This window comes from Stegastes partitus, unplaced genomic scaffold (assembly GCF_000690725.1).
Source record: "Stegastes partitus isolate 25-593 unplaced genomic scaffold, Stegastes_partitus-1.0.2 Scaffold552, whole genome shotgun sequence".
Taxonomy (NCBI): domain Eukaryota; kingdom Metazoa; phylum Chordata; class Actinopteri; family Pomacentridae; genus Stegastes; species Stegastes partitus.
In genome coordinates, this window is record NW_007578283.1 from 235459 (window position 1) to 262933 (window position 27475).

Genomic DNA, 27475 nt, shown 5'->3' on the forward strand with positions numbered 1-27475 from the left:
TATAGCCTTAAGTAACTTATGAGGGATCAAATCAGGGTTTGTTCGTGATTCTGAGTTGATTGTTAGCATTTATATTTCACCACAAACACTTCTTTGTTGAAAAAAGCCACACTCACTTTTACATTTACATTCACAGTAGCTTTTATTTCACATACTTATATGATACTCAGTTATTTCTCATTCACCCTGTCAGAAGCTTCAAGAGTCATCGTCTATGTCTTCTTCAGACTCAACAACATCATGACTGCAGTTTCTACATGTAATGACTTACAGACTCCACAGGCCCAGATGCTCGTGACCCCATTCTTCTTACAGCTGCACCGCCAGTTGCTGCAATCTCCATGACAATTAGAGCTCGTGAACTTCAGTAGCTCCTCAGGAGCCATGGGGTCTAGTGTTGGAACTGGCTCATACCCATGCACACCTAATGTCCATCCATAGTCACTGGACTTCAGAGACCTGCTCTGAAGAAGGATCCAGTCCTGGTCTGCAGGTAGGCTCAGAGTGAACGCTGTGCAGCTGCACCCTCTGATAGAGGTAGAGTCTCTGGTTTGATCACCCCTGCCTTCATGGAGAACATGTTGTACCAAATTTCACCCATTGTAGTATCTAGTCCATGGTAAATGTACTGGACAATCACAGTACCAGCCTGAATCACTGCCTCCTTGGTGGCGACTGTGTCAAGGAAGATGTTCATGCACTCATCCACGTCCCCTGCACAAAATCTGAAAAAGTGCACCAGGTTTGTGTCAAGTATCATGTGAAACAGAAATACATTTTTTATTATTATTATTTTAAATATCTTTACTATGATGACAATAATGATGTTGATGATTGTTTGTTGAAGTAATAGCTGTATTATCATTATTACCTGTCAAATAGAGGTGTGTTCCCATGGCCAGTATGAAGAATCTCTCACGGTTTCTGCAATTGCTGGCTATGGGAACACAACTCTATTTGACAGGTAGTAATGATAATACTGTTACTTCGACAAATAATAATCATCATCATCATCATTATTGTCATCATAGTAAAAATATTAAAAATAATAACAATAATAATAGTATTTCTGTTTCGAATTTGGTACATCATGTTCTCCACGAAGGCGGCGGCAGGAGTGATCAAACCAGAGACTCTGCCTCTATCAGAGGGTGCAGCTGCACAGCATTCACTCTGAGCCTACCTGCAGACCAGGACTGGATCCTTCTACAGAGCAGGTCTCTGAAGTCCAGTGACCATGGATGGACATTAGGTGTGCATGGGTATGAGCCAGTTCCAACACTAGACCCCATGGCTCCTGAGGAGCTACTGAAGTTGACGAGCTGTAATTGTCATGGAGATTGCAGCAACCGGCGGTGCAGCTGTGAGAAGAATGGGGTCACGAGCATCATGATGTTGTTGAGTCTGAAGAAGACATAGACGATGACTCTTGAAGCTTCTGACAGGGTGAATGAGAAATAACTGAGTGTTATATAAGTATGTGAAATAAAAGCTACTGTGAATGTAAATGTAAACGTGAGTGTGGCCTTCTCAACAAAGAAGTGTTTGTGGAGAAATATAAATGCTAACAATAAACTCAGAATCATGAACAAACCCTGATTTGATCCCTCATAAGTTACTTAAGGCCGATTTAAAATAAATAAATAATTTTTCCGTCAATCATTTATCGGTACCCTGACTTGGGCAGGTTTTTTTAAGGTTTCCCACAGGAGTTGAACTTCAACATTTTAAAACATGTTAATACACACCTTTACAAACATATTGGTGAAGAAATTGTTTGGTAAGGATTTAGTTGGCAGATTTGTGAAATATCTCATAAAATGCCCTTACTGTAACTGGTTTTACCTTTTAAATCTGATTTTCACACGTCACCAGAGGAACCATTGCCTCTGAGTGCTGTGATTCATTATACTTGACATGTACATTTCTCTCTCTCTTTGTTTTTTTGCATGCAGACGATCTTTATGGGCCACGGGCCAAGCTTCAAGTTTCAAAAACGAGTGCCAGAGTTTGAGAACATAGAGTTATACAACGTCATGTGTGGTGAGTGATTTACTTTAATGATGGGCCTTCTTTTGTACAAATGGAAGCCTAAAGATGTGATCGTCTTTTTGATTACGTAGAGAGTGCTGGTTTTTGCAGCAGTGGAGAATCCTGCAGAGCTTTTTCAAGACACATTTTTCGATGCAATATAAAGTCCTGTACCTCTACGGAAACACAAAAACGATGACTAGAAGTAGAGAGAATTTAGAAATGTTTTCTGTAAAGTATAAGAAAAGTTTAGATAAATAAATCTTTAAAAAAAGAAAAAACAAGCTAAATGTCTTTGATGTTTTGTTGCACAAAAATAGAAAAAAAAATGTCCTTAGTGTGTCCAACATTATCCCAAGAGTCCACAGTTGTTATCTATACTGAAAAACAACTTCCAACACTATAAATACTTCACTGCTTACATTTTTAATCTGTTTCTAAATGTGTCTCCTCTCTGCTCTGTGTCAACACCACAGCCTGCAGTTCAGCTGAAAAGTCGAAAAACTTGTGTCACGTGATTCTCGGTCACTGCTGAGTTACTAGTAGCTTTACTGTTGCACTAAGGAGTGCAGAATTTGTCGTCTTTCACAGACATATGTTAGTGCAAAAAACTTTTAAATGTAATGTTTAGATTTAAGCTCAAAATCATGAGTAGCAATAGATTTTCCTGACAGAACGGCACTTGACAGATGAGTAGTTTAAATTTGAAAATCTGTTCTGTTCCTGGCTCTGATGAAAATGTTTAGGGGTTCAGAGCATTAAAAGCAGAAACAAATATTTAATATATGGTTCTTTCTTTGCAGATCATACAGAATTGTTCATTTTTTGATGCAAATTACTTCTTCCACCTACTAAACCAAAACAAACCAATTCATTATTCCTCAAAATGTCAGATTGAAATGATGCTCCTCAGCCGGCTGAGCCTCCTCCCTCTGCCTTCTGTTCCTCTCGCCGTCAGACTTGTTGGGGTTGACGCCAGCTCCAAACAACGGGACCCACGGCAGCCTGAACGACATGCTGAAAGAGCCGCCGTTCCATCCCAGCATGCCCGACGAAGTCACGGCACCGTCGCCAGCGTCCGCCTCCGACGGCAGCGTGACACAAGATCTGGGCTGCAGCTGCGATGACGAGGTGACGTCACCGATAGGTCACCTCTGACGTCAGATTACACTGAGCTGACTGCAGCTTCGCTCTCTAACTGTGCGACTGTGTTTCAGAACAAAGTGGAGGAGATCATTGAAGCTTTTAACCCGGCACCGGATGGAATCTACAGTTACAGTAGGTTTCTCTGTCTGGAGGTGTTGAAACATGCACAATGGAACAGCTGTACTTTAGCAGCAGCTGAGGAAATCTCTGGTTGTGTGTCTTGTTTTGAAATAATTTATTTGTGGTTTGTGGACCCTAATTAATGCATGAAAAGTATCCTGACAGCTAAAGAGACAGAACAGTGTATTAATGTAATCATTCATCAAAGGAACCAAAGCACAGCAATAATTAAACCCTCAAACACGTCAGTGGGTTTATGATGCATATTATCTTTTTAAAAAATAACCAAAATGACAGCGTTTATCACTGTAAACACAGAAACAATCGTTAGACTTTTGAACTACTTGTGTGTATTTTGGTGTTTCATTGGAAAACTGAATCTTAGAATTGTGTTATTTTATCAAACTTTATTCTGCTTGTCTCATTTTAAATACTGCAAAATATAAACTATTTGCACAAACCAGATTCTGGAAATGACAAAAGATTTTTGTCACACAAGTGTCTTAAAAGGGAGAGCAAAATTTGTGATATTATGCTGGAATAAAATTTTTAAATAATTTTCTTGATAAATTCAGCATCATCTATCAGTAATTAGTGAACTCATATTATAAATTCAGCATGACAGTGATTATTTGTCCTGTGATGATATTTGTTTTATTCAACAGACACATATCAACAGCAAAGGTAGCATCATGACATGTTCCACTGGAATATATGAACATTGTTGTGGTCAATCTCAGCGTATCTTAAACACATGAGCTCATTAAGGCCCCTAAAGCAAAGCAGTTTTGGGGCCTTTTTTTGTTTTTTTTGCTTCTGTCACATTTTCACTGTGTTTTTGTCGAGTGTTTTGCCCCATTCCTCTCCGATTCATGTATTATTTAGCATCTGCCAATCCGATCTGATACTGTTTTACGACATAATACACACTTCAAAAAGTGTGGATTCGCTGTAGTACCTGGTTGTGCCACCAGGTGGAGGCTTTTAACTGTTTCAACCAGAGAAGCAGCACAGAGCATTGTGGGGGTTTAAATAGTAAATGGGCACCATGACAACGTTTTCTGTGAGCCTTAACCTCTTAGGACTTGGCATCACAGTAACTTTTTTAAAATATTTGTTTATTTTTGTTATTATTGTTTATTTCATTTTTTAAAAATTATTTTAAAAACATATTTTTAAATATATTGTCATTTTCTTTATATTTTTAATTTTCCTTTGCTATTTAATAAGATCAAATAGCAACGAGAAATAAGAGAAATAAAAAATGCATATAAAACAAGAGCTCAGGTCTTAAGAGGTTAAAGCAACATTTTTAATCATTTTTCAACAATACGCTGCTGCAAAGTTCACTCTGTCTACTGAACAATGCAGCTCTGACAATAGGTCGACTCCTAATAATCAAGCTAAATAGTTGAGTAAAGCTCATTTGGACCCTGTTTTTTTTTTTTTTTTTTTTAACCTCGAGAACAAAACTGTTTGGCCTCTTTACTTAACTGTCATTCTAGGGAATGGGAGTAAAACTTCACTTAGACTCAGATAAACTTTAATGATGCGTGAGGGAAATTGTTTTATCACAGTATCAAGGGCACAAAATGAATAATTATATCGGAATATACAAAAAAAAAAAAAAAAAGCAAGCAGGAAATATAATAATACAAAGTTGAACTCACTTTGTGTTTGTGTGTTTGCAGACAGCACCCATCTGCCGTTTGGTCGGCCGGCGGTGATGTTCGACACTCGCTACAGCCTCCTTCATCATGTGGAGTTCATCAGTGGATACAGCAAAGAGCTGGCCATGCCTCTGTGGACGGCCTACACGCTGCCACGACAGGTAAACAACACACACACAAACACACTTGGTGTGTTTGATCAACACATCGTATTGATTTTTGTTCCCTGGTCACTTATATGCCAAACCTTATTACACAGTATAACTCCTACAGATCTTTAGCAAAGTGTGACGTTTATCGAACTTTATATCACCTAAATTTGATTAAACAGGGGTTTTGTTTAATGGTTTTACTGGTAACAAGATGCATCATAGGTTTCAAGGGACAGTGATGTTCAAATTTTTGCGGATAGCAAGTCGATGTTAGTTCACCTTAAAAAAAAAAAATCAGCCTTAAGAGAAATGATCACACCTTCCTGGTAGACGTTTTAGTCCCTCGTGTATTTTGGTTTTCACATTTTGCAAAATAGCTCATAAGTGCAGTACTTTCTTTCTTCATTCAAATAATAATCATAAAGGAAGGATGCTCGATGGTAAAACAATTTCAAAATAAATCAATAAAACAATGCCACATAAGATAGTAAGAGAACCAATAATGTCACATCCACGTAAGGAAAAAGAACAAGTGGAGAAAAAGAAATTGGCTTAAAAAGGCTAAAAAATAATCATAATAGTAGTCGTAATAATACATAAATAGTATTAATATCTAAATAAAATAAATAAAGAGCAAAATAGAATAACATGAACATGTAAAATAAATAAAATCCAAAAACAAATTAGACAATTAAAATATAGGTCACATAAACAGCTTCCCCTTTAATGGATTATCTATTTGCCGTACAGTTCAAGTCTCTGTGGATCGATTTCGTCATAACACAAATGATGTGAAATTAAAAAAATGCCAGACACACACAAATCAAACTGAGGCTAAATTTTAAAAGATTTAACCAGACATTAGACAATCTGTGTTGTTTTCTTTCCAACACACACTGACGTCATGTGTTCTCTACACTTTGCCTTCACTAACAGCCTGACATCACCGTGTGGTAACGTCAGCCTTTCATTCATGTAAACTGGGTATCCGGTTGTAAAAAGCCGCCTCGTTAATCACTCCCAGCATTTGTTGTTGTTTGCAGTGAATGGCGGCGTGTTTGTGAGCAAACTCCCAACAACGCCAATAAACAGAGTGACTGAACACGCCTGTTCACCAGAAATGTTCTGCAGGTTTACTACATGCAGCTGCTCACAAACACATAAACACACTCTGTCATACACGAATGACAACACAAACACGCATGTGATCATGACTCAGATCAGAACGCCACACTTGATTTTTACTCACTTTTCCTGTTTTTTTAAGCTTTAACTCTATAAAACTCAAAACTCCATTGAAAGGTCTGAAAGTTATCTTTAATGAAATAAATCACCAAAATGGCACCATTTATCAGCTAGAAACCATGAAAAAGTGTCTCTGTTGCAAAAATCTACCAAATCTAAGCCAAAAATCATGGGATTGCATCAAAAACATATCATTTAACACCCATCCATCCATCATCTATACACCGCTCAATCCTCATTAGGGTCACGGGGGGCTGGAGTCTATCCCAGCTGACTTAGGGCGAAGGCAGGGGACACCCTGGACAGGTCGCCAGTCTATCACAGGGCTACACTTAGAGACAGACAACCAAGCACACTCACATTCACACCTACGGACAATTTAGAATCATCAATTAACCTCAACATGTTTTTGGACTGTGAGAGAACCCACGCTGCACGGGGAGAACATGCAAACTCCACGCAGAAAGATTCCGGTGCCCCCACCGGCGACCTTCTTGCTGTGAGGCAACAGTGCTACCAACTGTGCCACCCTGCAGCCCATCATTTAACATGGTTTTTGGAAAAAAATGCCAAAATAAACCATTTTGTCTTAACAGATTCTGTCATAAATGCAAAATATATATATATACATACATTAAAAACGCACTTCTCAGAACAACCAAGAAGCCATAAGTGACTCAACTACAACCAATCTTCTCTTTAGTTATGGTTTAGGGCATTGCAACTTTGCCATACTGCACAAAAAACACTTTGCATGGTGGAATACCTTTCTATAGTTGATGTGCAGAGTAGTGAGCTAACAGCTTGGGGAAAAAAGGCAGGAAATTGCTGTAAATTGGTAAAAATCTATAGTTTGTAGACTCACAGTTTAGCGTTCGTCATAATGCAAGGAAACATTTCTGAGTTCTCTCTACTTCTAGTCATGGTTGTTCTGTTCCCATAGAAATGCAGGACTTTAATAGTGAAAAATGAGGCTACAGGGAAGAAAAATGTTACAAAAAACAAAAGCAAATAAAACAGTCAGACACTTCTTGTGGTCAGATGGTCACTGTGATGATGGTTGATTAGAAAACTTTGGAAAAAGAGTTCACTTACTGGTTGTTTTATTGAGCTATCAGATTAATTCATGATGCTTCAGTTGTGTCTCATTCACAGCATGAAATTAAACTTGATCAAACCAGTGACTGACGATGTTTTCCCTTTAACTGACTGGTTCCATCACCGAGCAGCCTTCCATGTTATAATGAGAAAAATGACTGAATGAGGCCATGTTGTTAAAAGGCCAGAAACTGTTTGAGAGTTAACGGGTATACGCGGCGTCTTTGTCTCGCAGGAGGATGTGACTCCGGTCCCGGAGGTTTCTCCTGCCGTTCAGTGCATCCGAGTCGACTCCAGAGTGTCGGCTGATCACAGTCAGAGCTGCACCGCCTACAGCCAGAACAGCCACCTCACCTACGGCTTCCTCTTCCCTCCAGGTAAAGCTGCAGGACGAGCACAGGATGCTCAGTGGAGATGTTCCACCAAACGCAAGAGCTAATTTGTCATTGTCTCCCTCTTCTGGCAGTAGGAGTTAATACACAAACACTGTCCATGCTCATGACATGTGACTCACCATCTGTCTCTTTTTTACATCCTGTAATCCTTCCTCTGGAGTTGCTTTTTTGTCGGGATGCTTTCTAGGTTTTATATTCATCAGTTCCACCGTATTTCTGTCGCCACTGTTGCTTCTCTCTTCAGTTCTGGTGAACTAACTATTGCTTGTGGATGGAAAACACATCGCTTCTGGTGTCACCACAGACAGCAGATATAAAACTCCCATCAGAAACAGAGAGATTTACCCGATGTTGATAGGATTATCATCGACGCTGATTTCTGTGTAAAAATCCCACAATCCATCTGTAAGTGGTGGGCCTTTTGATTCATTATAGAATATCTCTGTCACGGGATAACTAGGCTGGTTGACTCAAGCGCAGAAATGACACAAAAAAATAAGGCTTATTGTAGAAATTGATGTAGTAAAGATGAGAAAGAAAATGAGGCGGGGGTGTTACCGGTAGGGAGTAGATTGTCCAGGAAGCCACGGAGAAGGCTCGGGTTTGGTGCAGGTGGAGACACAGACGGGAAGCGGGAACACTGGAGAATCCTCAGTGAAGGAAAGGCGGTCTCGCTGACACTTGGAAAAAGGCACGAAGGGAGACTCGAAGGAACATGAAGGGAACACTCGGGTGGTGGCTAGAAGTCGCCATGTAGGTCAACACTCAGGCAAAGAGGGAATGGTGAAAGCTCCTCTTATACAGGTGGTGACGACCCAAATGAACTGCAGGTGCGTAGCTCACACACCTGCAGGGAATCAGTCAATGAGAGTTCCTCCAGGACGCCCTCTGGTGGACGCCTGGAGGAGAACAAAAACACAGGGCCAGGAATCACCATTCCCTGACAATCTCTACGACAAATATGAATAGATTGTCCTCATAATATAATTCAAAGAACAAGGAACATGTTAGAAGTTGGCCTTTCTGGCTTCATCGTCCTTTAAATCCTGGAACTTTAATCACACTGATTCCCACTGATGAATGAAAAAGTCGTGCTGTAGCCGTAATAAAAAGGTGTGAATTATCGTTCGAATCCAATATGAAAACAATGTTTGTCTACTCAGATCCACTCATGTGTCCGTTTTTTTTTTAGGTTTTGGTTCATTTGTGCTCATTTAATGTAAATAAGCAGCAATTCTTCATGATCGAAGCTTATGTATACAGCATCATGTTCTGGAAATCTTGGACGTCCCTGATCCAGATTTGTGAATAACTGAGTGTACAAAAGATGAGCTGATTTCCAAAAAGTAAAAGGTAAAATGGTTCTTTCTAAATTTAAGCAAGACTTGAAGTGCTGCTCATTCTGAATGCTTCAGTGAGAAGAATGATTATATGTTTAGCTTGAAGACTGTAGTGTCCTAAGTTTCTACGTAGAAACTGAATAAACTTCCTACTGGCTTGCAACAGCTGGGATGCTATCTAGATGAGAGGGAAAAGCATCTTCATGTTTTTGAGACAGATTTTAGGATCTGGGACCTTAATAAAAGTTATCTGAGAGCTCAGAGCTCAGTTAAGTAAAACTTTTGCACAGTTGCTTTTCCTGTTTTCTCACTGAAATTGTACAAAACTAAAATAATCTTGCTTGAAATGCGGGAAAGAACGTTCCGTCTTTAACTTGTGACTTTTAGAAATCAGTTCATCTTCTAGTTACTGAACTATTCAGAAATTTGGGACAGAGGTGCCAAAACTTTCCAGTGCCTGTTCCTGTAATTTTCCCATTAGATGTGGTTGTACAATCTTGACAAAGTATCTAGTAACAAGGCAGTTTAAATTATTTTTTTTTCAAGCAGTCATTGCAATACCTGGCAGTCACTACAGTAGAAAGAATGATCCAGCAAAAATGATTAAGTATGAATCACTTTAATGGCAAATGTCAGCCAGATGTGGGGCGTGAACTATGATTCAGACCTCATTGATGATGTCTGTGCCAAAATAAAACTATGCTCTGATTGTGCATCTCTGTGAAGTTGCGACTGTTTCGTCTGAACTTGTCTAGACACGTAAATGCAGCGGAAGATGACAGCGTGTGATGTGTGTCTTTGTGTTGACAGAGCTAGCAACGTCTCCGGAGTCCAGATACGACGCTTCGCTCATCACCAACACCGTTCCCATGTACCCCGCCTTCAAGAGTAAGTCACTTCAAAGTCAGACAGCAACACAGGAAACCAAATCCCAACTTGAAATTCGATGATCAAAATGTGGGCGATCTGTTATTGCATTTACACAGTCACACAGTCCTACAAGACTCATGCATGCTATCACGTGGGTTGCATGTCTGCCATTCGTCTTGATTAGTGCAAGGTAATAACAACTTCACAGCAACAACAGATATTACAGCTATATAACAAATACCAGCAGTTAAGAAAAAGCCTTATGATGAAAGAATGGTCTTATGAAGAGATTGAAAAGAGGAGTTTTCTACAGGTGAGGGGCAGCTCAGAGACTTGGCCGATCATAGATATGGACATGGGGGGAATTTTGAATTAACTGCATCTTTGGCTTGCTGATGCCAGGATAAGGTGAGTCAAAGTCAAATGTGATTTTAAAAAAAGCACATTTAAGAACAACAGCAGTTGAACCAAAGGGCTGCACAATTAAAATAGCAGGCCATAAAACACAATGATAAAGTACAAATTTCAATTAAAAGTTACGACACGGTAAATTGCAGTCAGGGTGTCGAGCTCTAAACGCCAAAGAGAAGGGGTGGGTCTTCAGCTGCGAGTTGCGGGTTTCTAAAGTCTGATCAAATCCTAAATGAAGAGGTCAACTGTTCCAGAGATTAGGAGAAGCCGCTGTGAAGAGTCCATCGCCATTTTTTTTTTTTTTTTTTTGTGCCTGAATCTCCAGGAGCATCTGGTGGGTCGACTTCTAGTTGGTGCATGAATGTGCAAGAGGTCCGCTACATATGTTGGCACCGCCCCGTTTAACAGCTTAAAAAACAAGCTATGAAATCTTAAAATCAATCCTGAAAAGGACGAGAAGCCAGTGCAGGGAGGACTGAAATGGTGTGATCGCACTTTGTTTTTACCATTAGAAGGTGAGCAGCTGCAGCCACAGACGCTGATAAGACGACCATTTGGCACCACGACAACACAATAATATGAAAGTCTGGATCAGCCTTCACCGTGGCTGAAGGTCTTAACTGGGGGGGAAAAAAAAAAGAAGCAGTTCTGGACACTGAGTTGATCTGTCTGTCAAGTCTGAAGGAGCTGATTAAGATCCCTTCAAGGTTTTTCACAGAACATTGATTGTATTAAAGAAGCCATCGACCAAACACAGCAACCTCCATCAGTTTTAATATATTTTAGGCTCTCCAATGAAAGGGTGCACCAAGTGTTTACTTTTCATTTTTAATGGCAGATAGATTTGTATAAAGCTGTGAAAAGGAATCGTCTATTTCTTAAATACAGACTCCAATGGCAGCATGTACAATATTCACTTGCCTGTCTGTCAAATATGACCTACGTCGGTTAAGAACCGCACCTTTGATGCCAAAACGCTCTTCAAGGTGTACAGTCGCACAATAGTCGCTCAAATAACTAGAAACTGAAAAAAGTACGAATAAATACAAATTTGCTAAATTATAATTTAGTGAAATAAGACATTGCTTTTGAATTGTGGGTGACAAGAATAATTTTAAAAAAAAAAGTGATCTAGAAGTCTAGAACTCCAGAGTTTCCTAAATTAACACTTTAACAAAGATCATAAAGAAGTCTAAAAAGCCTGAAACCTTTCATAAATGTCCCAGTTGTCTCGCTAGATAGGAGTCAATAGTTTCATTGTCAAGTCTGGAGGGGATGAAGACGTGGACAATGTTTTCTCAAGCTGCAGAGAACAGGAATGAATGAGGTGTTCTTGGTTATCAGCTGGGCTAATAAGGACGGCACCACTTTGGTGGAGAGTCTGGAGCCAGGAGTCTTTCAGGTGCAGGAAATTGTGAGGACATCCAATTATTAACTTCAGCAAGGCATCATATAAAAGGGAGTTTGCATGTTCTCCCCGTGCAGCGTGGGTTCTCTCCGGGTTCTCCGGCTTCCTCCCACACAGTCCAAAAACATGTTGAGGGTAATTGGTGATTCTGAATTGTCCGTAGGTGTGAATGTGAGTGTGCTTGGTTGTCTGTCTCTAAGTGTAGCCCTGTGATAGACTGGTGACCTGTCCAGGGTGTCCCCTGCCTTCACCCTAAGTCGGCTGGGATAGACTCCAGCCCCCCCCCCCCACGACCCTAATGAGGATTAAGCGGTGTATAGATAATGGATGGATGGATCATATAAAAGACATCAGAATAAAGAAGCAGCCGGTTCTTGCGACAAAAAAAAAAAAAAAAAAGGCAGCTTACGTCTTAAAATTTCAAAAAAAAAAAAAAAAAGGCCACAGACATGAGCCTTGGTAACAGTGTTTGTGTTTGTTTTCCCCTTTGTCTGCATTTGTCTGGAAATGTATTCAGCGTAGGATGTTTTGACAGTTCCAATAGAGAGTTCAGAAGAACTCTGGGGATTTTTGTCCATGCCACAACAGAATAAAGACGTGTTTGCAGCAACGCGCCAAGCCTTTAGCGTGATGAGTCTGACATGTGAAATGGTGGGGTTTTTTCTGCAGGCTGTTTTTAATCTTCATTCTGTCTCTTCCTGGACGTCGGTGGCATTCAGTGGTGCCACATGAGACAAAGCGGCGGCCCACTGATGTCGGGTCTGGGCGAGGGCGGCCTGATACCGATTGTTTATGTGCAGAGAGAGAGAGGGAGGGAACTTATCAGGACAGAACACAGACTCCCTCTCTCTGAAAATAATTTATCATTGTTGACAGATTAGTGTCGGGAAAATGTATTCGTTCTAAATCTGGCTGGCTGCATCAGGACTAACAGGGAAAACGTGGGCAATGACATCAATGAAATCAAATAGAAACAAATCATAGTTTCCTTATTGGGGACTCAAAGTACTTTTCCTTAAATGTCAATGTTTTTGGAGTTCAGTTAAATTGAACTTCTTTAGAATTTTTTAACTCATCTCTCTCTTTCTTTATTTAGCTGTTTTTCCATCCTTAGTGAAAAAATCTTGCTCAAACTCGAAGCAGTTTCTGGGCGTTTTTTGCTCCTGTTTTAGTCACTGCAAATCATTTTTTCCTGTAATATTAAATCCTGCACCTCTATGGAAAGAATGACTAAAGTAGAGAGAAATTAGAAATGTCTTCTGTGCAGGTTTAATGCCTTAAATCATGAAAGGAAAATATTGAAAGTTGATATAAATTCTACAGAGTTTGAAAAAGCACGGAGATGTGTGCAACATTTTTTATAGTTCACAGGTTTTACCGATACTAGAGAAAAAGATGTTTAGATATTGTCAACTGAAAAGTCCCATACTTTTATCTTGGTCAAAGTGTAGTCATTTAGGTGCTACGGTTGCACTGAGGAGCACTGAATTTTTTATTTTTTTACAGAATATGGTTAGAGTAAACCGTTAAATGAGACGTAGATTAAGGTGATTTTGCTGAAATATCATGATTTTCTGTTTTTACAGTTTTCGGCTCGGATACATGGTGTCATTTTGGTGATTTTTTTTAAACACAACGGGCCTTTCTAGCTTGGGTTTTGGGGTTCTGAGGGTTAATTGATTGCTTGTATGATATTTATACAGAGCTTTCAAAGACAATAGTTAAATTAAGTCTGATTGTGGACTGCAAGGTGGATCAGTGGTTAGCATCGTTGCCTCGCAGCTAGAAGGTCGCTGGTTCATGTCCTGGTGAGGACACCCGGGATCCTTCTGCGTGGACTTTGCATGTGTCCCGGCACTTCCTGGTTGGTTCAATGCTTTTATTGGAAGGATTTTGTCAGAGTTTGTTAAACTTGTTATTAAAGGTCAGAGGTTCAAAAAGATGTACATGTAATCAACCATGTATAACTTTAAGGCAACATACGCTCAAGATAGTTAGGGTACATTGAGTCTAACTGGAAAAATTGCTGCTCGTCTGCAATCACTTGCATTATCGTGACCGCCGAACTCGTGACTACACCACAAAAGTCACACTTCTTGTGAAGGGGCAAGCAGGAAACCAAGGCAGACTCAGCTTCCTTATTTATTTCCTGCTTAGAGATATTCTTAGATTGCAAGTAATTGTAGAAAATATGTATGAAATCTGAATCAGTGGATTAGTCAGTAAAAAAAAGGAAGATCAGAGAAATGTTCTGTCAAATCTGTTGAACTGACAGATTTGCATTTCCTTGTTTCCAAACACCTGTAAAACACAGAAACAGAAGTGAAACAGATGTGACAACAGAAAAACTCAGGGATTCTTCATACTTTATCTTAGCACCACATTTCTGAAACTGTAATATGAGTTTTCCTCTTTTTATTGCATTTGCGCTCCTAATAACACGCGTACAAGCTGTTGTTGGCTTTAGGGAGAAACCTCTCCACTGATTAAAGCTGCTAAAGAAGTATTTCATTTCTTGTGTGTATGCAGGAATGTGGAGTTATCTCCAGGGGACGCTGCTGAGACGTTTTGCCGAGGAAAACAACGGCATCAACGTTCTCTCTGGACCACTCTTTGACTACAACTACGATGGGCTCCGAGACACCACAGAGAAGATAAAAGAGTGAGTTCACTGGGGTGACGACTGATAACACTGTGGCCACAACAAAACCTGCAGCTGCCCGGTGTGACGGCACTCATGTTTGTGGCTGCAGTGTGAAAAGGGCAGTATCACCAGACACACACACACACACACACACACACACACACACGGTGGGAAATTTTCCAGTCTTATCTGGAGAGAACACACACACTGACGTCATTTATAATCATAAATGAGGCTGTACAAATAAAGTATCTGCTTCAAAGTCCAGCAGTGGATTTGAAAAGCACGTTATCTTTAAAAATATATGTATCTTTAAAATGACTCAGTTTAGCATCACCAGAGGCTGCCAAAACAGAAAGATTAATGGGATTTTCAGCTTTCTGGTAGGTCTCTCCAAATCTAAAATAAAAATTGGGATATTTAAAAAAAAAAAAAGAAAAAAAGAAAAAAGAAAAGCCCTTCATTCTACACGTCATTTAAACTTTTTCCAAAAATTTAAAAAATCTAAAAACTAAATGACCGACAATCATGTGACAAAGAGAAAATCTGGAACTTTTCGGTTGAACTGCAGTGGCAGTGTTTACTGAAAGCAGAGAGGAGACAAATTAGAAATGAAAATAACTACATATGCTTTGAATGTAAAGACACTTGCAACAGTGTCATGTATTCCAATTATTTCAATTTTTGCAAAAGATTCCAAGAAATTCAGGTTTTGTTTTTTTGTTTGTTGCTGTTGCCTTTTTTCCTATTTTCTGACATTATAACTGTGTCATTTCTCACAAAATAACAAAAAACTATCTTTTTGAATTCCCTCTACTTGTGTTGTTTCCATGGAGATGCAGGATTTTATATTGCAATCAAAAATGAGCCCACAGTGAATGAAAATGTGATGGGACCAGAGGAAGGCCGCAGAACAATGTTCTCTCTTTTAGCATTGACTGGTTCTATTACACACCAGCCTTTCATGTCAAAATGAGAAAAACATAATTGAATAAGAAATAGAATCTTACAAATATCTTAATATTTAATAAAAAGAATTGTTAAAATGTGGAACTATTATCCTTATAGGAAGAAATGAAGTTTTACTCGTGGTAGGTGGTTGATGCTGTTTAGTAAAGGTTTGAAACCAAGTATTCTAGTTACCTTCACTTATTTACATCATGATATAAAAGGCTTTTATCTTTTTCATCTTTTTAATTACTGTAATTTCCGCACTATTAGTGCACCTGAATATAAGCCGCACCCACTAACTTTAAAAAGAAAAAAAGGTTTTGTACATATACAGGCTGCACTTGTCTAAAAGCTGCAGGTGTCCACGTTGTAACATGAGGTATTTACACACAAAGATTTTTTTAACTTTTATTTAAATACGTACTGTGAATGCTTTTATTCCCGAACAGTGCCTGTAACAGGATTGGTTAAGAAAATAAAAAATACAGCATCCTACCAGGAAAAGTCATTGACCGCTATCTTCATCTTCCTCCTGCGCACTAAAACCACTAAAGTCGTCTCCTTCAGTGTTCTTCAGAATGACTTCGCCACACACTTCCTTAGTCTTTCTTTTGTTGTCGCTCTCAATGTCACTTTCATCTTGAGGCGAATTTGTAAAAATCCGTAAATTAGTCGCGTCATTGTTTAAGCCGCAGTGTTCAAAGCGTGTGAAAAAAGTAGCGGCTTATAGTCCGGAAATTACGGTAGCTGAACAAACCCAGGCACATGTCCAGTGTTGTATTTGAATGTTTCAGGTCGGTTAATATGTGTGTTTTCTCTGTACTCAAGCACACAAACACCCGTGAAAAACCACTTTCAAGCAGTTATGTGTGTTTCTGCTGGTGCTCTCCTGCAGGTTCTCGGCCGACGGCCCGTCCATCCCAACCCACTTCTACACCGTGGTAACGAGCTGCCAGGAAGTGAACCAGACGGTGGAGGAGTGTGACGGAGCGCTCAGGGTCTTTTCCTTCCTGCTACCCCACAGACCGGACAACAGCGAGGCCTGCAATGTGAGTTCCATCCATTGTCTATACACCGCTAAATCCACGGTGGGGGGCTGGAGTCTATCCCAGCTGACTCAGGGTGAAGGCAGGGGACACCCTGGACAGGTCACCAGTCTATCACAGGGCCACACTTAGAGACAGACAACCAAGCACACTCACAGTCACACCTACGGACAATTTAGAATCACCAATTAACCACCGAGCCACCTTGCAGCCCTCAATGTGAGTTGAAAAGTCCACCCCAGCAGGGGGTAGCACTGTCCCAGCTTCAGCCAGTAATGGACTCAGATGAGCAGAACAAGCAGCTTTCATCTCCAATAAGGGGGAAGTAACTAATTACATTTACTCAAGTACATTTACTTTTTTGTCAGAGTATTTCCATTTTGAGGAATTAAATGCTTACGCTTCACCGAACTTCAGAGCAACAGTTAATTTAGAGATGAAGACCATCAAAACTAAAGTCAGCTTGAGGGCACCTCAGTGGAAACAGAACAACCATGACTAGAAGCAGAAAAACTCAAAAATGTGTTATATTGTAATGCCATAAATCAGGAAGAAGATAAAAATAACAGTTGAATATCTGTGATTCCTAATTTTACAAATTACAAAAAAAAGCAAAAAAACAAACAGAATCAACATATACAACTTTTTTTTAAGGGCCTTCAGATATGGCCAATAAATAATGAAAAAAACAAACTGATGGCTCGACATGCTACAGATGTTGGACTTTGTGGTTTTTCCCGTGATCTGATCTGCTCTGTGCACACACTTCAACCCACTTCATTCAAAAAGTCTCTGAAACTTTGTCACCTGACTGTTGGTCAGAGCTGAGTCACTCATTACTTTCTGGTTGTGTTGAGTAGTGCAGATTTTTTTTTTTTTTTGAAACTGAATTTAGTTCCAGCGGACAATTTATTTTTAGGACATTTTTAATTGAGTCAAGTGATTTTGATGAAATATCATGATACTAAGCTTAAGTTTTCATCACAGATGAGTTGTACAGGCCTGTCGAAAATGGATGATTCTTTGTTTTTACAGTTTCTGCTGTGATTTCTAGACAGAGAGCTTTGCCTTTTAAGGGTTCAGAGGGTTGAACATATGTACAACTTTTTACAGTATGATGAATTTTAAATGTACAAAATTTAGGTTTGTCAGTCATTAATTGTTTCGACTACTGATTGATCAGTAACGTTAAATACTGCAGATCCTGAAATCTGGCCCAAAATTGTAAACTGAAAAATATACACTGTTGGTTGAACAAAAACACAATATCTGGAACATCATTTACAGCTGGGTGTTTCTAACCATCCTATTTGATTTCTCAAAGAAAATGATTTATGACTTCACCAAGAAAAAAATCCAAAAATGAGCACAGAATGAAAATAATAATTGCTTTAGTTGCAGTATTATATAAATTAATAAAAATGTTCCTTCATCTCAAGCTGCTGCAGGAGAAAAATGCTGCACTGCAAACATGAGTACGTAAGAAACAACAATCCATCCATCCATTATCTATACACCGCTTAATCCTCACTAGGGTCGCGGGGGGCTGGAGTCTATCCCAGCCAGAAACGACAATCAAATGTTAAAATATATAATCACTTCCAATATGTCCTGGTCGTTTTTAAACTCTGACCTGGATTCAAACAAGAATCTTAGTTAAAGGTGCAACTTTTTAGTGCCTGAAACACCATGAAAACATTTTTATTTCACTATTCATAGCAACAGGTCAAGTTTTCAGTGTGTTCTTCTCGTAAGTCTTGTCACAGGAACGATTCAAATCCACGCTACTGAATCTAAGATTGGAATATTTGATCACAAATATTTAATTCTGCCAAAAATAAATAATGGACTCTAACCAGATTCTGTAAAAAGATAAAAATTCAGAGCTCCTTTTTGCACCTGGCCAACCAATAGAAACTTGGCTGCCATCAACAATTACTTGACAAAAAATCAGGGACTTTTCTGCATCACTTCTGTGTTTCCGCAGACCTGACTGTTCCACTTTCTCTTACTGGCAAACCAAACATGAAAATAGGTTGCAGACATCATACCGACTGGAATCACATCCGTTATACAGAAACTAAAACATCAGTGCTGACGTACAGCTGGGGCAGAAGAACCGTGGTTCCCCTGAGCATTTTTTTTGAGTTCCTGCTGTGTTGGAAAGGGAAACTTCATTCCTCAGCTCATCTCCATCAGCAGCACCGCTCTTCAAATGTCACAATAATTACACAGTTAGTCTGCAAATAAAAAAGAAAAGTGTCAGTTTTCCGACTGTCCTTAAACTAATCATGCGGTTTCTGGTTTCCGGACTCAGCTCTGTGCAACAACATGGCCCTGACTCCTCTTGCACAAACACCTGAACAGCAGCTGTCCACACATGCAACAGTTCAAACAGCCAGACTGGCTCTACCTGCGAACCCAGATTGATTTATATAAAAATGTACAAGCACGGACTAAACAGAGAACAAAGCCTGTCTCATGAAACATTCCACACATAATCTGACCAAATATTGTAAGTATAATGTGACTGATTGTCACATTTGATAGTGTTTTTGAACAGATTGCTTATGTGAGTTGAAGAATGACTACGAGTCACTATGAAATGACTTCTGAAGATTCTACCAATGTAAATTCTTGAGGTTTTATCTTCAGTTTTAATTCTAAAACTGTGATATGTCATTAAAATTGCTATATTCTAGATGCCTGACTTAAAAATCTGCCATAGAATAAACTGTGTGCTCTAATCAGATTCTGTGAAAAAAAAAAAGCTGTGTTTAGGTAGAGCAGAGACGAGACAAGTATGACAATAAATCCATCCATTCATTATCTATAAACCGCTTAATCCTCACTAGGGGGGCTGGAGTCTATCCCAGCTGACTCAGGGTGAAGGCAGGGAACACCCTGGACAGGTCACCAGTCTATCACAGGGCTACACTTAGAGACAGACAACCAAGCACACTCACATTCACATCTACGGACAATTTAGAATCAGCAATTAACCTCAACATGTTTTTGGACCTTGTGGGAGGAAGCTGGAGAACCCGGAGAGAACCCACACTGCATGGGGAGAACATGCAAACTCCACTCAGAAAGATCCTGGGTGTCCTCAGTGGGACACTAACCAGGGACCTTCTTTCTGCGAGGCAACAGTGCTAACCAAGAATTTTCACTTTTGTTTTGTTCTTTTTTATCATTTATAAATGCAGGTGTACTGCAGAGAAGACATTTTTGACTTCTTTCTCCTAGTCGTGGTTGTTCTGTTTCCATAGAGGTGCAGGACTTTATGTTGCAATGAGAAATGAGCCCACAGTGAGTAAAAATGCAACAGGAAAAAAAAAAAAAAAGACCAGAAACTGCTTCAGGTTTAGAGGGGTAATTAATAGGAAAAGTGTTTTGTACACATTCTACTTAAACTGCATATAAAGTGCAATGAAATTAGAAACCACGTTGGAAATTAACATGACATAACACGTACTTGTTGTGAAAACTGATTCCCTTGAGGGCCATAATTACAATCAACAGAAAACTGAAGTTCAAACAGGCTAACAAACTGCAGAGCTGTCTGTGGAGAACACCTTCCTCGGTGGAAGAACATCTACTTAATGATGGAATTATTCTCACAATGACTGCCAGCACACAGACCACAATGAGTGAATTAGGCTAACAAAAACATCATAAAACTTCCAGGAGATGGTACTGTACTTTATCTGCACTATCTTCAGTTTCAGAGTTCCACTTGGACTCAATCCCACAGCTGGGAGACACCATACCACTGTTCATTGGGTTCGCGCTGAAGTTTTAAATGTTTATTCCAGGACGGCCATGCAATTTGTGAACACTAGAACAAATTGAGTTGGTCTAAGTTGGGGCGATTGTAGAATTTAAATCTTTTACTTTTAACATTTATCTTTGTCAAGTTGAATTTCTTAGATTTTTAATTTTAGAAACCCTTGAAAAACCTGGAACCAAGTGTAAACAGGTGTTACCAATGGTGAAAAAACAAACTGTTGGCTCGACAAACTATAGCTATTTTACTACATATTTAACATGTGTCCATACTTATCTCTGCTCTGAATAAACCCAGCCTGACGTTCATCCAAAAGTTTTTGTCATGTGACTGTCAGCCGCAGCACAGAAGGGATTTTTTAACCAAGACATGAAGAATGAAGGGATTTTGATGAAATATATCACAATTTTAAGCTTAGAAGTTTCCTGACCGAATGGCTCATCACTAATGATTGGTTCAAGAACCATTGGAAAGTCAAAAAATCTGACAATTCTTTTTTAGAGACAACATAGAAATGATCCAGGGGCCTCATTTATCATCAGTGCGTAGAAAAGGTTCTAAATTCTGTCCTACGCATGAAATTTAGAGTGTTTGTAAGTACAAAAAAAATCTGTGTTTATCAAACGTGCGTACGGGGGTCGTACGTACATCAGTGTTGATAAATCCCACTTGTTCTTAACCTCCGTGCTCGTGCACGTTGCCTTCAGGAACGCCTCCAAATCACCATATAGGGCAACAACATGCCTCTTTATAAAGCATGTGAAGATTTGTTTTTCCCTCACCTGTCGTCATCATCGTGGCCAAAAGGGCGAAAAAGAGGAACTTTTATGAAACTGAGATCGAGGTACTTGTCAGCGAGGTTGAAGCAAACCAGAAAATATTGTTTGGTGCGTGAAATGTTGGGATGAGCAGCGAAAGAAAAAATACTGCATGGAACAAGATAACCACCGCAGTTATTTCTGTTCAGAGGACAGATTGCCGGCAAAAATTTTAAAAAGTGGTTTGATGTTAAGCTCAGTGCCAAAAAATGCATCACAGTCTATAAAAGAGAAACGACTGCAACTGGAGGAGAATGAATAAACGTTCACCCAGTGGATAACCCTGATCACTACAGATGAAGTGTTTTAATAACCATACTAAGTGGACTGGATGTAGGCTGGGGCCAGGGGAGTTATGGCATCCAACACTGCCTGCTTGATCCTGCTCAGTGGTGGCTGGAAATGCCGCATACGTCTCCAACCTCACGCTGGAATGTGTCGGTGGTCAGAATCCCCGAATACTTTCCATTTGTAGTTTCACCGTTCTACCGCTAGATTATGTGCGTATGCATGGTCAGAGGTGTGCGTATATTTACGCACATTCCTGAGTATAAGTACAAGTTGGTAAATTCCATACTTTGCGTAGGAGTGTTCGTACGCACGCTCTACACACATATCTATGCGTACGCACTGATGACAAATGAGGCGTCAGGGGTTCAGAGGAGAGAAGGATGAGACATGCATTTTTGTGATTTGTTAGAGTTTCACATTGTCTTTATCGTGTTCGCACATTTGACGCCCTGCTCCTGGCCATGATGGGAAACAGATGCTGACAGTGCCCTGCTTCACCACGTGTCACGAACCTCGATAAAGTTGCCGACCACACTTGGAAAATGACTTGCCATTGATTTCCAAACACTTCTTCGTGTTGAAGGGTCCCTACCAGTGAAGAAAAACCAGTCTGTTGGACACAGAAGGCTTAAATGGAGGACAAACATATTTATGTTTAGCAAAAAGAAAAAAAAAAATCAAACATGCAAATTGTCAAAATCTGCTGTATTGAAAAAAAATAGTATGTATCCTTAATGGTGTCTGTTGTGCTATTGTGCATTTGCACTGTGTCAATGTCAAAACAAGCAGTTGTTGCTGAAAAACTTAACGTATGAACAAAGAGTGCAAAAATGTGACATGCCTTTGGTGGGTTTTTTTTAGCCCCGAAAGAACTAACAGTGTGTCAGCCGTGAACACTCACAGATGTTTCGACATCAGTTTTTAAAGACACGTGCTGCTCCAGTGATGTAGAAAGCAGCACAACATTTATGGCTTCCCTGTTGTGACTCAGCGTTTTTTATTTGATTTGTACAGAATCTGTTTATACACAGTTCATTTTTGGCAGGATTTTAAATGAGACATTTAGAATAAAGTGAGTTTAGTGAAATATCACGATTGTAAGCTCAGATTTGGTTCCTGAAACTATACAAGATTAGTCGAAGGACCATCAGAACGCTGAAAATCTGACAATTCTTTCCGTTTTCACAGTGTCACAGTTTCCGACTAATTAAATGTACAAGTTGCCATTTTTGGAAGACATTCTTCCATCCATCCATTATCTACAGTCGTCCACAAAGTTATTCATACTCATCCATTAAAGAAAAGGCAAAATTCACAGTAGTCTCTCAAATAACTGGAAACTGAAAAAAGTAATAATAAATAAATATTTGAAAAGAATAAAAAAAACAAAAAAACAACTCTCCCAGACAGATTAGAGCACTTTGCTAGTGCACAGGGAGAACATGCAAACTTCACACAGAAAGATCCCGGTGTCCTAATGGAACTATATAGAAATCTTGTGATAGATAAAGATGAGGCCTTTGTAAAGAGGAAGACATCCGGCAGGGTTTAAGGTCTCCAATGAGAATATTTAACTTCAAACTGACATAAAGACAGACGTTGCTGATGGAACAGGTTGAAGCTCGAGGTTTCAGTTTGCGTCACAGAAGAATCTCAAAACAAGCTCAAGGGAACCACCGTTCTTCTGCTCCAGCTCTGTGTCAGCACTGATGCTTTCCTTTCTGTATAAGGAATGAGATTCCAGTTTTGCTTTGCCAAAAAAATGAAAGTGGAACGTGAATGCTCTGCCTAGACATCCAGAGCAGCACCAGAGGGATACACTTTTGGAGACATTTCATTTTGATAAGTCACACAATCGAGGGATTACACTCTGACTCACACTGAGGTGGTGGTCACAGGTCAGTCAAAGGATGAGTTTACTTTTTCATAACACTGTGGTGTGTCACTGCTTTATACAACTATTGTTTTCTACCGTACACATCATGTTTCACTGTCAGTTGATGAGAACTAAAAACACCCAGTGCAAACTCAGGACACACAGTTTGGCTTGTGCCTCCTGTCCTGAAGTAACCTTGCTTTCCATTGAAAGCACAACTGTTCACAGAAGATGAGAGTCTTTTGTCGATCTTGTGCAACTTTTGTTTCAATCCAACCTCTACTAGAGTTTCAACATCACATAATTTCACCCCGAAAAATCCAAATAGCTGATCGAAAATCATATTTTGGCAACTTCTTTACTGTTTTTGAGCGAGATGTAACTGCAGAGGCTGCAGTGCCTACATCTGTCAGTACCTCAGTTTGTCAATACTTCGCAAAGCGCTGCAACAACATTCAGGAATTGTAGCAGAATAAAGCTGGAGTGTGTGTGTTTTGTCAAATGAAAGTGTTATTGTTGGACTTGACTATATACAGAAAAAAATGCAGTTTAAACTGTGTGTGTGTTGCATCCTTTAGAGATCACCTCAACTGTTTTCTAAAATGTCAAAATCTGGCCAAAACAAAAAGAGTATTTGAATTAGATTAATTGTCCAAACAGCTGTCCAAACCTCATTATGTAAAATTTAATATCACCTGTAATTCTTTTTTATGTTTTATATATATATGTACTGTCTTTTCAGAGGGGTAGAAGGTTCTCAGATCAGGTTTAAAGCTAATTTAAATTTCTATTTGAGTAAAAGTATGAGCATCAAAATAGACCTAAACTACCAAAAGTAAAAGTGCTCAATCCAGTACACTATAATCCAAAGTGCAGAATGGCAAATTTCATTTTTATTATAAGTGTTCATTACCTTAGTGTCAGAGCTGTTTAAGGTTATTTAACACTTTACCAAGTTTATTTGCTGGGTAGCTGGTGTACTTTTCCGTAAACCAGCTACAATACTATGATTAGTCTGGAATTTTTCACGTCATTTCACTACAATTTCAGATGATCCTCATCTTTTAGCTGAAATTGTGTAGTTTACAATCTTTCACCATCTTAAGTAACTATTGCACAGCTTCATCTGGTTTTTATTCTGATTCATACCCTGATATTCAGCAATCACAACGGCTGAAAGTTTGGGAAGGATTGTTGTAGTGGCCGAAAGAATCCACTGTTTACTCTCGAGGAAGTCAGATGTTTACTACAACGCGAGAGGGATTGGTTGTTTTGAAAGATGAACGAAACAGTGGCTCGATGTACAGGAGTATAAAGTTTGTATTTTTATCTGTTTGGAATTAAGATGACCCGCAGGCTGTTTTCTGCTTTGTCAGTTCAGTGTGCACAGGTTCAGTCAGTCAGGAGGCCACAGAGCCACAAATGACTTTAAAATAAACCTGAAGCACCAATTCTAAGACACAAAGCCCAGTCAGATTGGATTAAGATGAATGACCAATCATTTGCTTGCAGATGTAACCCCTCTTCTTGTCTGGGATGGTGACAGAACAAAAGATTGCATTTATAGTCAGAGTAAACCCAAAATGAAAATCTTCACATTTCTTCTCTGAGATTTTGCCAGTAATGAAGGAGTTCTGGTTTGCAAAACGGAGCCCTGGGAAGTCTCAGAGTGTCCACATGAATGTCCACGTCTCCTGCAGACGCAACATTTCATAAAAGAGACAGGAAAGCCACTTTATCTTGGTTTGTGGACATGACAAGACCTGCAAGTATTTTTTAATGTCACCGCAAATTGCTTTTAGGGACACTGTCTCCTAGAAAATATGCTCACATGTTGTCTTTTAAGGCTGGGAGCATTTACCGAAGGTCAAGGAAAGTTTGTAGTCTTTGGGAACTGGTCTCATTCCCAAAACTTCACCTTCTGCCACTTTTTTAGGACCTTTTGACCAAACGTTTCAAAGCACAAGGTATCATTATTTGCGTTACATTTTTTAAACACACAGCATAGTTCAACAGACCTATGAATGAACAAATCTATGAACGTTACAAATAGACATCATGAGTCTGAATTTAACCATGCAGTGAGTGAAAACAAGACTTAAACTGCAGTAAGTGGAACAAAGACTGGTCTAACACAGAACATTAGCTTCAATCTCTTGAGTGAAAGTCTTTCAACTATGCCTCTTGAAGCCCTCCAACCTACTTATGAGATTTTTTTAAAACTGGAAAACACAACAAGTTTATTAAAACCTACAAATAGCGGTTATTTTTTTTGGTAAAGTCCACAAAAAATACTTTAGTTGTAACACAAACAGGACTTGGGATTTTCAAAGTCTGGGGTTTTTGTGCCCACCGTTGACCCCGACCACCTCCCAGCAACTGAGGTGCACAAATGTAATACTTCATTTACCCCAAAAAACAAACACGTAACCCAGTCATAAAAAAGTATTTGTGACCTGTAATATGTTCTCATCTTGACTGGACTTTAGCCTAGCTTAGCATTAATCTTTAAAGGGACAGCCAGTTATAGAACAGGTCTTTGCTGTCATTGTTGTATGACAATGAAAGCAGCTCTTTGAGAGAGCAGCTTCGAACAAAAGAACACAAAGTCATTACAGAAGGGAATAAAGGGATTGAACTGTATGAAAGGACAAGAATTCATTATCAAATGTGTCTACCAGCACCCCATAAGCTCACCAGTTAACTTGTTGTATACTGTTTGTCAGATATGGAACAAACACCTAAAGCACAGTCTGTGGTTACATGTGGATATACATGCTATTAACTATTTACTTTATACACAGACAAGCAAGTTGTTTTACTCTCTCAGAGTCGTTACACAAAGCCAAGCCAGTTTATGCCCCTAACTTGAGTTCCAAAATGCAGAGTCTTATCTCAGGGAACTTCTTCAATTGAGAAACAGTGAAGGAAAGCTGCAATTTACAACAAAATTGACTGCATTTTTAGTCCATTTTTAGTTTTCCTTGTGCAGAATCAGACAGAGGTTGTTTTCTTTCTATTTTTTCCTCTCACAGTGACCCTATCCAGATGTGTTCTGTTATTTGCAGCTGTTTCCATGTTCTTGTTAGGCCGGGACTGATGCCAGAACACCAGCGGGTTGAGGGTTCAAGTCTTACAACAATAGTCTGTTCTCTTGTGTATGCATAAGTCTCTGTGATACATGTCATATGTGCAGAATGAACTATGAGTCAGAGGCAGTTTCAGTGGGTCATCATGGTGTGTATGACAGCGACAACCTACAACCAAAACAAACTATAAATGTGGGAGTTTTTTGTTTTTTTTAACCCAAACACAACACAAAGCGCAGTAACAAGGGTTCAGCAATAATGCCAAAACAAGTTGGTGTGTGCACAACAAGGGGTTTTATTTTAGCAGTTTAAACTGTTTGTGTTGCATCCTTTAGAAATCACCTCAGCTGTTTGGTTAATAAGATGTCAGATCTAATTGAGAATTTGAATAGTTTTTTTAATCCAAAGATCAGTTCAAAATCCCAATATGTGTAATTTAATATTATCTGTAAGAATTATTTATTATATTCCATACATACTTTATGATGTTGTTGGAGGTGGAAAAAGTTCTCAGCACTATTTGAGTATAAGCATCAAAATATATTTAAAGTTCCAAGCATTAGTTAATCTATTATAATCCAAATTGCAGAAAGGATTGTTATTATTGATGCATTTATGTGTTCATTACTTTAGTGTTAGAGCTGGTAAAGGTAATTTAACGAGTTTGTAAAGTTTATTTGCAGGGTGGCTGGCGTAGTTTACAAGATCAATAATGTTTTATCTTAATGTGTAATATTATGTTGCAATGTATTTGTTGATTATATTTTGTATCATTGAACTAAATCTGCAAATTGACCAAAGACCAGCACATCTTTGGAGTAGAAAGGACAATGTTTGCCTCTAATTTGTCTTTAAAATACTTTCATTTTATTGCATTATTACGACATGTAGCACATTAAGCTCTGCACGAAATGATACAAATAAACGTCAATCTCGGTTAAACAATCGGCACACTAAACACATTTGTTGGAGCTTTAGCATGTATACAGCGTATTTTAGTGAGTAACACTAATTGCATACATAACTTATGAGGAAAAAGACCCTTTGATTCAAACTGCCACACATCCAATCAGACTGCACGAGA

At 39.1% G+C, this 27475-nt stretch overlaps 1 protein-coding gene and 1 long non-coding RNA gene across 3 annotated transcripts in view; both read left to right on the plus strand.

The window, feature by feature from the left end:
• The window catches only part of LOC103362056 (ectonucleotide pyrophosphatase/phosphodiesterase family member 2-like), a 59293-nt gene that overhangs the window by 24866 nt on the left and 6952 nt on the right, over positions 1-27475 (plus strand). For both annotated transcript variants that reach the window (XM_008288310.1, XM_008288309.1), the window contains exons 17-24: positions 1956-2043; positions 2990-3162; positions 3249-3309; positions 4989-5128; positions 7698-7839; positions 10008-10085; positions 14416-14548; positions 16377-16530. In XM_008288310.1, coding sequence (XP_008286532.1) covers positions 1956-2043; positions 2990-3162; positions 3249-3309; positions 4989-5128; positions 7698-7839; positions 10008-10085; positions 14416-14548; positions 16377-16530 — 969 coding nt within the window. The remainder of the gene's footprint in view (positions 1-1955; positions 2044-2989; positions 3163-3248; positions 3310-4988; positions 5129-7697; positions 7840-10007; positions 10086-14415; positions 14549-16376; positions 16531-27475) is intronic.
• LOC103362055 (uncharacterized) lies at positions 21947-25912 on the plus strand. The gene is made up of 3 exons (XR_520437.1): positions 21947-22038; positions 23325-23328; positions 25903-25912. It is a non-coding gene; the product is annotated as an uncharacterized LOC103362055 (long non-coding RNA).